At 44.6% G+C, this 11,428-nt stretch overlaps 1 protein-coding gene and 1 long non-coding RNA gene across 15 annotated transcripts in view; both read left to right on the top strand.

Moving 5' to 3' along the window:
• Positions 1 to 261: 261 nt before the first annotated feature.
• On the top strand, positions 262 to 1,536 carry LOC146760088 (uncharacterized). The gene is made up of 2 exons (XR_014947929.1): positions 262 to 376; positions 1,364 to 1,536. It is a non-coding gene; the product is annotated as an uncharacterized LOC146760088 (long non-coding RNA).
• Positions 1,537 to 2,919: 1,383 nt separating this feature from the next.
• GALNT3 (polypeptide N-acetylgalactosaminyltransferase 3) overlaps positions 2,920 to 11,428 on the top strand; it is a 245,118-nt gene continuing 236,609 nt past the window's right edge. For 11 of the 14 annotated variants that reach the window (XM_085552408.1, XM_085552403.1, XM_085552402.1 and 8 more), the window contains exons 1-2: positions 2,991 to 3,299; positions 10,688 to 11,288. In XM_085552408.1, the coding sequence (XP_085408534.1) occupies positions 10,777 to 11,288 (512 nt within the window). In that variant the 5' untranslated portion in view covers positions 2,991 to 3,299; positions 10,688 to 10,776. Of the gene's footprint in view, positions 3,300 to 10,687; positions 11,303 to 11,428 lie in introns of those variants that run through there. The other 3 variants (XM_085552407.1, XM_032445903.2, XM_085552412.1) reach the window with 2 other exon arrangements.

The raw sequence follows: 11,428 nt of genomic DNA, 5'->3' as shown, positions 1-11,428 counted from the left end.
GTATTTTTTTTACTCATGCTGCATTATTCATCATGGAGATGGATATTTGTCATGCTTAGTTTGGAGTGTTAAGATTTACATGCTACATGTAACATGCTTGTGGATCTTTAATGGATTGGTAGCCTGCTGTGAATAAAAGAACAACTTGACATTGACAAGTGTTAAGGCTACACAAGAGGCGCTGTTTGAAATCGCATGTAATTTTGCTTATCTGTAACTGGGTGCAGTGTCTTTGGTAACTTACAGCCTTGTTTCCTAAACAGATAGATATGTATCCTGAATGCAATGATGCTACCTACTGGAGATTTCTAGATCCTGCATTCAAGGATGTTCTGAGCTTTTGGTCAGCCAAGCTGAAATTAATGGAAACTAACAGGTAACAGGTGTATAATACTTCTAGAAGTTTGGTATGAGTGATGGAGTTGACAAAAGACCTGAGTAAGTGGCTTCTCCTTCCCCGAGTAACCTTGAAGCTTATGCTGTAGACATATCCTTTTTGTACTGATCACAATACAGGAAGAAAAAGACTTGGGTGACTGGGGGAAGCTGATAATGTATGGGAGTAGATTGAGGGACTTGGAAGGATTTGAAGAATGCTGAGGCTGGGAGGAGTTACAAGGAATCCAATTATGAATCCTTGAACTGCTGGATTATTATTTTCCCCCCACTGGTAAAATATTAAGTACCTAGGGCTTTTCAAGGCAGTTTCTAATAAGAGAGCATTGAGATCGATGTCTTTCTGCTTGCTCCCTCGCACTGGAATAACTTAGCTCAAGTTTAGAATAAAAATGAATGCTTTTATGCTGATACACCCAAGACATGTTCAAAATAGGTAAAGTTAATCTGTATCTACACCTTTCTTTTGAGCATCAGATACGTGTTGCCAGTTCATAAGATACGATACAGAAATTAATTGATAGAAATTGGTCTCAGACTTGAAGCTTTTCCTTGCTAATTTATGGTGGAGATTTTTGTTCATTTTAGCATGAAATAAAAGATTTCTGGAATCCTCTTAGGCTTCCTGAATACATTTAGCTACTAATGTGCCTTTTTTTTTATGAGTTAAGTCTTTAAAATAAGAGTGCGATTGAGGAACATCATTAGATTTCAATTAAAGAAGCAGTGGCTGTAAGTAATTCTTTAGAGGAAATTTTGCTTTAATAAAATATTCCCGGAAGGAAATGGTCTTTCCATCCCCTTGTGGTCTGTATAAGTCAGTTTAAGTTTCTCTGTCCTTACTATTTTTCTTCCTTCTTTCAGTGCAGAAGGAATGGTATTGTTTCATTTCTCTTTTACTTTAAGCATTAATTCCAGCTCTCCTTCTGCTTTTACAGTTCTTATTTTAAAATTCATGTCCTGGTAGTTTTTTTTCAGTCCCTTAATAAATGGCTTTGAATGGAAGAGACTCCTCGAGGATGAGAGAGAGGATGGAGGGCAGTCAGTAATGCTCCTTTCAAAGAGCTGCAGTCTTTAGCATGATGTTGCTTGGCAACCCATCTTCCACTTTGCCTCTGTTGAATAAAAGAGGAGAGCAAAGCTGTGGTTTCTATTGATTCATTCACTGAAGCTGGGAATCTGGGCATCCTGTAGCTATAGCAACGTGAGCCATAGGTGTCACTTCCTCTACTGTCCTGGCCCTGCAGGTACAGAATGCCTGGGGTATCTTCTAGGGGATGCCTAAAGTTTTTTGTTTGGTTTTGTTTTTGAGGGGATGATACTCTTTCCTACTTCTTTTTTTCTTTCAGATTTTTCTCAGTATTAGAAAGATGATCTAGAAAGTATGATTAAAATATTATAATTAGACAAAATGAATTTGAGTCTTAGAGGAAAAGTAGAAATAATTCATAGTTCCCTTTCTGAGCTGGGTTTGACTGTCTTGAATCAATTCTGAATTGTGTCTGCAGCAACTTTTAGAAAAGCTCATAAATCAGGAGGCTCCAGTTTAACAACCTCAGCCTTTATCTTAACAGTCATTAGAGGGACGAGCAGCTCTGCAAACATTTCAGTTTTAACACCTTATTGAAGATCTTGTTGAAATTGTTCTGTAAGCACTTGGGTAGGCTGCTGAGTTTTAGCAAGCGCATGAACAACTCACCAGTTGCTGTGGTCCCTGTGCACTAAGCAGGAAAAATAGGAAAAAAAATCATGAGGAAGTATTTCATCTGCTTGTGACTATGGCACTTCTTACAGTCAGGTCAGTGCTGGGGTCAGCTCAGGCTCTTTACAGCTGTGGGCTTGGTTTTGCTGGGGTTTTTACCTCTTGATTAATTTGCAAAAAAAAAACAAACCTGTTAGTTTGCTTTTTTTTTTTTTTTTTTTTTTTCCCCTTGACTTTTTTAGTATGTGGGGGATTGTTCTCCACTGAAACTCCTGTTTTGGTATCTATGTGATACAATAACTGATCTGGATGTGGGTTTCAAGTGCTGTTCTTCAAAGAAGTGCACGTGCCTCTTCTTGCAGCCTTTACTCGGGAAAGCAACAGGTTTAGAACCTCGAATAGCGCTCGCATTCCGGAACGGCTCGGCCTTGCGGCTGCACCAAGCTGCGGGTGGCTGCCGTGTGCCGCAGGTGCGGGACCAGGTGCGGCTCCTGCCTCTGCTTTCAACGGTAGAAGGATTTAACGTGCTCCACCGTTTCTTACACGTAACCTGGGGGAGCTCCAGCCAAAATGGGAGAGAGAAGGCGGTGCAGGGCAGAATTAATCCCTCGTGCCACAGCTGTGCCCGCTCTTGAGCTGATCCGAAACGCTGCGGGACCTGCTTTGCACCTGGGGGACTTGGAAGCAAACTCGTAACTCCTGCAGTCCCCCCTTCAGCGAGCAGCGCCGTTCGCTCCGTGGTGCGCGCTGCGGGACGTCCGTTCTGTGGAGCTCCGCTCTCCCCTGCAGCGTTTTGTGCCGTCTCCCAGCAACGCAGGCGTGCAGCGCTCTGCCGCGCGGTGCAGCCGGTCGCGGATTGGCGCAAGCTCTCAGCGCCGCTCCGCCGCTTCCACCGCGGCCCGTTACCGCACGCGGCGGGTCCGCATCCCCGCTATGTGCCGCTACGACGCCGCTCCGAGCGCGGGGCGCGGAGGCGGCTGAGGCGAGGGCCCGCTCTTCCCGCCGCTCCTCGCGCACCTGGCCGCCAGGTGAGGCCGAGGGCGGGGCGGCGCGCAGGCGCAGGGGGCGCGCACCTGGCTGCCACGAGCGGAAGGCGCCGCCACAGCCCCGTGCGCCGTGGGCGGCCTCCGGCCGGGGCGGGCACCGCGCTTCCCTCCGCCGGCAGCCGCTCGTCCGGGAGACCCTTCTCCCGCCGGACCAGGTGAGCGACGCGGCTGCGCTGCCCTCGGGTGGGCGGGCTGGGAGCAGGGCTGTCGCCCCGCGGGGTGTCCCCTTCCCCAGAGCCCCCTGAAGCGTTCGGGGTCGCCGCGCGTGGCCGAAGCTGGGGGTTGGTGGGGGCGGCCCCGCGCGGGTGGATGCGGAGGAGCGGAGCCGGGGGTTGTGTGGGCCGGGGCCGGGCGGGGACCGGGGGAGGCGGCGGCGGTTCCTGCCACGTCCCGGGCCGCACTGCGGTGCGGTGGCCGCGGGGATGTGTCCGAGCGGGGATGTGTCCGAGCGGGGATGTGTCCGAGCGGGGCGTCCCGCAGCTCCGCGTTCCGTCCTGCGCCCAGGGAGAGCGCGTGGTGCCCGGGCTGACTCCTCACAGCGGGTCGTGTTACCCGTGGCTTGTACGAGTCTTCTTAGTGTTCAAGAGTTGGCAAGAAAAGTTATCTGTGATACAAACAGGAACGAACGAAGTTGAGGCTGACTTTGTGTAAACGTGCTTCTACTTATTAGTCTTTATTAAACGTTTTTACTGATCAAACAAAAAAAATACCTTACTGGCAACTCGAGCGTTACGCGTTCACCTCAGAGCGTTTCACACTTCAGCCTTCTGTTACAAAACTCATTGCATCTAAAACTCATCGCATCTTTTGCCCTCGTTTTGCCCGTTGGATCCCGCCTAAAGGCAGCACTGGGCTGAGAGCTGAGCCCGGCCGCTTTCTGTGCTGCTTTTAGCAGGGTTTGCCCGCCGGCCCGCTCGCTTTGTCATTTGCTGCTGCCTTCCTGAGGCCTCAGGATCAGTAAAGTAGAAATTAAGTTGTTTGCGGAGGGTAAGTTGGTCGCTGCTATTTCTGTCACGCCGTGGGGAGCAGCGGAGCAGCCCTCCCTGCCCTGTGGCTCCGCGGCCGTTTAACCTTGCCCTGTTTTTAGGCGGGGCAGCCGGGTGCTGTGACTGCTGTCAAAATAGCAGCGGGATCCGGCTGCCCTTTGTGGCGTGGCCCTTGGTTACCGGCTGCGTTGCTCCAAGAAATTCCGCTGTGCTGTGGACAAACGCGTGCTGCCCGTGTGCTCGGTGAGCTCATACGGTGTGCGGGGCTTCCCCATTTCTGGCAGTGCAGGGAGCTGTGGTCGTAACATGAACTGATGCTCAGTCGCTCAGCAGCACACATGAGTTTTTCTTCCCACTCTGCTCGCTCCTGTGTTTATCTTCTGTAAGATTTGAATGTGCTTCCAGTTTCTGGACTGCAAAGCACTATGTTTTGTGAAACTACTTTGTGCTGTAGGTTTAGTTCTGCTTATAAACAGCAAAACAATGTTGTGGAACTACTTAGAGCTACAGGAGTAACGTGCTGTACTCAAGCCACTACTTTTTGTTACATAAGGTTGTTCAGCAGTGACATGCAGAACTGGTCAGGTGAGGGCAAGAGCAAAGAGATGGCACCTGAGGGTTGCCAGCAGTTTGACAATAACCCGATAAAGCTCAGTGCGTTTCAGAACAAACAAAGCAAAAACATGAGGAAGCCTTTTTTATTTTTTATTTATTTTTTTTTTATGCTTATGGTTTAAACAAATTTTAAGACAAACTAGAGTGTAAAGCTATGAGTTCAGGGCCTGTGCTTAATACTCAGATGCTGTGCTTATCTTAGAAACCTTCCTGCAATTGGGAAAGAAAAGAATTCCCTTGGATCTGATCCAGAGATTGTTTTTTGGTGCTTAAATAAAAATCAGACACCAATACTACGGAGTTATTACAGCACTTTACAGCTGCTGTGCTGCTCACTTGTCACCGTGGCATTTTTAGGAGCAGCCTAAAATGCTTTTAACAGCATCCCAAACCAAACTGGCAAGGAGAAAAAGGAAGCTGCAGTGTTGACTGAAATTTGAATTTAACTCATATTCAGCACATTGTTGCAGTTCCAAGACTGTAAAAACAAGCTCTAAATATTGTTTTAATATGTACTTACTGTGTAATTCTACTTCACTGTCTATTGTTGTGGAATTAGCCTCTATCTCTGCCCATCCCTTACAGTGCTCAGCTGTAGAAGAGTAGCGGTAGTGCTGATACTGAGTTTACTTCAGTCAGTGCTAGAATAATCTATGCCTTTGGACTTTTTAAAACTGACACTTTAATATGAAGACACGCAGTATCCTTACAGCATATTCAGGAGCAGCATAAGATTTCCCCTGGCTGAGCCTCAAAGAATGAATGCATCCAGGGCAGCAGCAGCTGGAGTTTGCTGATCAGCAGCTCGTTGGGTACTGCCCTGTCTGAGGGACAACCAGTGGGAATTCTTGCTTGAGCCAGGGCATCAAGAATCCTTGATGCTGTGAGTGCCCAGTCAAGTGCTGACCAAGTGATTCTGCTGCTGCTTTTCAGGTAGAACATTTATTTTTGAGTTACACATGCTTTGTTTTGTGAACTGTTCCTTTATTTAAGCCAAATACTAATAAATCATAAGCAGTAGTACAGAGTGGTAAACTTAAGCAGCTCTTTTGTTTTTCCCCAAGTTCTGAAGTGCTTTTGCTCTTGATTTTATGGAGAGCCCTAATATTCTACATTCAGCTATGAAAAATAGCTCTATGAAAAATTCATTTCAAATGTGGCATTTCTTAGCCATGACCTCATCATGTGAATGTTCTTCTGGGAAGCAGGTATGGTTTTATCAATGATTTTTATTCTTTAATTTTTTTAATGGGTAGGAACATTTTGATTTCCGGGGTAGCAGAAGTGCTTATTTCAATAGCTAATGTTTTAGTGGAATCTGATGCGGGATTCATGTATAGAAGACAAAAAGCACTGGGAAGTTTCCTAGCAGAGCAACACCCAACAGGTGTAACTGTGCACACTGGGCAGATTTATGCTGGTCTGGGGGAGCAGCTGCTCGTTAGTGTCAGGTGGATTTTTCCTCCAGAGTTTGTTCAGTGTTTGCTCCACACAGGCCTGCTGCCTCGTTAGGGGAGCAGTAAGGTGTTGCGGAAGGATAAAACATACGCAAGGTTTTAACGAGACTGATTTTGGAGTGATGGAAGTTAGATTAAGAGCTGGGCTGTTCTGCGAGAGCTTCTGATGATTTAGGTTACTGGGGCATATACATTTTTTTTCTTTAAATGATTGCCCATAGTGTTGCTCAGACTGAGCTGACACAGTCAGAGCTGTGTGCACATGGTACTGGAGGGAGGCGTCCTGTGAGGCCGGCAGTTGGCAGGCACTGTGACACTGGAGCTGGTGTAACAGAGGCTGTGCATTCAGCTCACCCGCTGCCCCGTGCTGTGGTGTGCAGCAGGGCGGCTGCTGCCTTTTGGCACTTTGGAGAAGATGTTTATAGTGCTTGTAAGTTTTCTGCTTATTTTCTTTGAAAACAACAAAACCAACCTACGCTGTGCTTACCAGTGACCTGAAGGAATTGAATTGTGCCACATATTTCTTCAGCATGTCCTGAAGGACAGAACTGTGGTCTGGTCTGTGCTTATTGATGCTGCTGTGCCATAAGAATGTATGAAATGTTTGTGGTGAGTGAAGATTGCGTTGCTGACTACAAAATTATTCTGGTTAAAAACCTTAGGAAAGATACAGCTTTGGTGGCAGTTTGTGTAATATAGTTTGTGATCTGGGAACTGATACTGTTCTGTGCAACAGACCCTTTTTCTTATTGTTAAACACTGTCCCTTCAAGATATTTCATCAGTAACGCTGCACTCGGGATTAATCTGTATCAGAGTTAGTGCATTTGTGGCAAAGGAGTTGGTGCACTTCAGCTCTGCTTCACACACTATCCTGAGGTTATCAGTTGACTGTCTAATAAGAAGCACTTCTGAAGCACCGCTTATGCTGTTTCTCTGCACAGCACACTGCTGTGTATGCTACAGGACCGTGCAAATCCCCATTGAAAGGATGGGTTGTGTTGGTCTCCTTGCACGACCCCCTCACAGGAGCTCTCTTCTCATTCCTCAGGGCACACATGTTTCACGTGTGCCCTATGGCACTGGTTATGCATGAGCAGGCAAGGCAGGCAGCTCCACTACAAGGAAATACGCTGTCAAAGAGCAATCAGAGTTCATGCAGAGGAAAAACATAATGAAGAAAACCAAAGGCAAAGTAAATTGCTGTGCCCATTCTTGTTTGCTCATTAGTCTGTTTAAGTCTAAAATGACTTGTTTAAAGGCACCTGTGTGCAAAACATGGATAATGTAAGGAATAGTTTTGATGAATTTTAGATCTCTGGTATTATCTAGAGGGTTTTTTTGTGTGTGAGAAGCTAAGCCTAAGTTCATACGGTGTTCATAAAGCTGGGGGAAAATGATGAAGCAAGCTTAACATAAGCAATAGTTATTGCATTGATTTAAATGCTGAATGCAGACAGCAGAAATCTGATAACTGCATTTTCAACTGTAACGTAACTGTTTAGTGGAAACTAAGTGGTACTAAGTCAGATAATGGATTTGTAACCATAGTTTGTTATTTTTCTACCCTTTCTGAGTAGTCTTAGGCCAGGTCATCAAATCAAAAGAGAATCTTCAGCATTTGATTTGAATAAAAATTCAGGTCTCAAATTGAAGCATGATTTCAGTGTGAGATTTTGGTGAAATTCAAAGTTGCTTTGTAGAATTACCTTCTGCCCGTCTTTTTACCTAACAGGATGCTCACCTAAGTTTAATCTTTAATGGCATGAAGAGGCCCAGAGAGGTGGTTGGAGAATGTTGATTTCTGTTAGTGGTACAAAGAATATTTGAGGGCTGTGGTGTTTGAAAGCAAATCAAGTACTGCCCTCCCTCCCCAGTGTTGCACGACTGACTGTGCCCAAATGACTGCTTGTGAAATAAGGAACTGCCGGACTTCTCTTATGATATCAAGTACCTCAACTATATAAAAAAAAAGTTTATATTTTCCTGTTTGAAGACGGTATATTTATGTTGCTTATTAATTCTAAGCTTTAAGATATATTAATATAACCTGTGTTTGTGCATTGTGCACTGAGAAACAATAGTGTAATTAATTTTTTTTTCTTTTTTTCCCCCTATTTTTTTGTGTAGTGTTATTAAAGCATTTGTGGTTCAGAGGTTGCTGAAGCTGACCCGGGGCAGGTTTGGCAGTAGTAGTTTTACAGGTTGTAGATTCCTTGATGGTGCTTAGGGTTTCACTTTCTGCACTGGGTTTATGGAGCAAGGTTTTGGTAGCAGAGGGACTGATTGGTGCTTCCTGTGAGCACAGCTGCCCTGTGCTGCTCTCAGCCAGCTCCAGTACAACCCTGCTGTTGGCCACAGCTGAACCCATCAGTGCAGCAGGTGGTGAATCTGCAGCGGGATTTTGTTAAGAAAGGGTAAAAAATGCTCCTCAGCAGCTGTGAGAGACGAATGAGGAACATGTAGGAAAAGGAGTCCTGCAAGCACCAAGGTCAGTGAGCAGGTGCTTCAGGCACCAGAGCCACCTTAGGAGAATACCATGGCTGCACAACACTTGAAAGACAACACTTACTGATCGTAGCCAGATTGTAGATCTGATAATCTAGCAGACCAAGAGAAACCATCTTGGTCAGCTAGATTATGTCATCTTTTTGGATTTCATCACAGATTTGGATGCTGTTTCTCACAGTGTTTTTCTGGACAAATTGCCTAGCATATGGCTAGACAGAAACAGTAGGTAATATAATGCAATGAGTGAACAATTGGGTTGAGCTAAATGGCTGGAGTAAATGGGGTTACATCAGGTTGGTGGCCAGTCACTAGTGAAGTTCTGTAGGGCTCCATTTTTGGTCTGGTTTTGTCTTTACAAGTGATCTGGATGCAGAACTCCAGTGCACAGTAAGTAAGCTTGCAGGCGGTGCTAAATTAGAAAGAGCTGTTGACTCACTAAGAGGTACAGTGGCTTTGCAGAGAGATCTTGGCATTTTACATGGCTGGTCATTGCCAACTGTATGAGGGTTAGCAAAAGTAAGTGCTGGATTCTGCACCTGGGATATGGCAAACTTCGGTTTATGTACAGACTAGGGAAGGAGGGGCTTGACAGCAGCCTTGTGGGGAAGGGATCTGGGGGTTCTGGTTGTCAGCAAGTTGGATCTGAGTTAGCAGCGTGCCATGGAGTGTATCAAGCTCAGCACTGCTGGCTGGTCAAGAGAATGGACTGTCCTGTCCTGTTCTGCCTGGTGCAGACTCACCTAGAGCACCGGGATCAGATTGGGGTGCCACAATCTAAAGACATAAAGCTATTAGATTGCCCAGAGGAGGGCTACAAAGATGGTGAAGGTTCTGGGGGGAAGTCATCTGTGGTGCTGGGTTGGTTCAGACAGAGGAGCCTGAAGGGGGGCCACATGGCAGTGTACAGCTACTGATAGGGAGCAGAGGGGCAGCAGTGAGCTCTGCTCTTTGGTGACAGTGGCGTGGTGCGAGGGAACAGCATGGAGGGTTTTTGGAGAGAGTCAGATTGGATATAATGAAAAGATTCTTCATCGGAGGGCAGTGGGCATGGCCCCAAGCTGCTGGAGCTCAAGGAGTGCTTGGGACATTGCTTTCAGACGTAGAAGTTGAATTTCAGGTGATCTTTTGTGGAGCAAGTTGGTAAATTGGTTATGATCCTTTCCTCAGGAAAGAAAGAATGACTTTATTCTTAGTTTTGCTGTATATGGGCATCTATTGCAGTGCAAAATCTTCAAGTCTAAATAAAATTGGGAAAATAATATGTAAGACAGAAGCGGCTTGGATTTTTAAATGAGTTTTCTTGGAAAGTATAGGTATAGGAGCATTGTGAAGGGTATTTTTTGTATATTTTATTATCTATGTAGTGATGCTCCAACAGGATGAGAGTTCTACCCCTCTGTAAATTACAACAGTTGAATATAATATAGGGGTTTATTAAAACACCTGACTACAAATTCTTGAGGGAAGTGACTTTTTTTCCTATTTTCTACTAGTTCTCTATCTTTGTGTGTATACAACATTGCAAGTGTGGCTTTTACCCAGCTGCAGCTTAGTTCTTTTCTCAGTTTGCTTAGATGCAACTTGTACAAAAAAAGCCTTGCTTTGAATTCAGGATGTTGCTGATTTTTCCCCTGTAAACAGGCATTTTTACAGAGAGAATTTAATTCAGATCACTTGGATGCTTGGATAGTTCCTTATATTTGAAAGCTACTGAGTAATTGCTTGTCTGTATTGAAAAATAAAAAAATAATAAAAAATAGTAGCTGAAAGAGAAATCTTTAATGTGTTCTTATAATGAGTTGCAGCAGAACATGCCAGAGAATACCATACAAAAGCTACATAGATTTACTGCTTGATACACAGCCTAATTTATCCCCATTACCTGTATTAAGTCTGCATTTAACATGTATAAGATACATATACATTATTATATGTGCTGTTTGTCTAACATATTACTTTTTGTTTTAATTTACAGGTATTATATTTTCAAGATATGCTGTAAAATAGTGTTAAAGAACATCATTCAGAGAAGCTTTTGTTTTGAAATAAACTCTTAGAACTAGAATGGCTTTGAAAATAATGCCTAAACTATTCAAGAAATTATTTTTTCACTGGAAACTTTGGAAATTTAGCATTATTGTGTTTGTCTTTCTAGTATTTTTATTTTTATTGCAACGAGAAGTTGGTGTCCAAGATTTTAGAGATGAAGGAGGGATTGAGCCAGCTGTCAGAAAGAAAAGTCATGTATTAGGTCTTGTGTTAAATGCTATGAACAGTATCAATGGTGCAAAGCCAAAAATGCAGATAAAGGCACCTGTACGGCAAACTAAGGTTCCTGGAGAGAGACGCTGTTTGCCAGGACACTACACTGCGATGGAACTAAAACCCTTTCTAGATCGACCCCTTCAAGATCCTAATGCTCCTGGAGCTTCTGGTAAAGCATTTAAAACCATCAACTTAAATCCAGAAGAGCAGAAAGAAAAAGAGCGTGGAGAAGAAAAGCACTGTTTCAATGCATTTGCAAGTGATAGGATTTCGTTACACCGAGATCTTGGACCAGACACTCGACCTCCTGAGTATGTGGAAATGTGTATGTCCTGTTAGTTGAATAACTTGACAGAAATGTGAGGGCTGTGATTTGAGTTCAGCGTTAGATTATCGTTAAGGAAGGGAAATATCTGGGTGATACATGGTAATTTACAGTACGTAATGTTCC

Source organism: Coturnix japonica, chromosome 7 (genome assembly GCF_054131305.1).
Source record: "Coturnix japonica strain WE chromosome 7, WE-NBRP24, whole genome shotgun sequence".
Taxonomy (NCBI): Eukaryota; Metazoa; Chordata; class Aves; order Galliformes; family Phasianidae; genus Coturnix; species Coturnix japonica.
The sequence above is the reverse complement of the archived record's forward strand: the minus strand, read 5'-3'. Positions and strand labels throughout refer to the sequence as shown.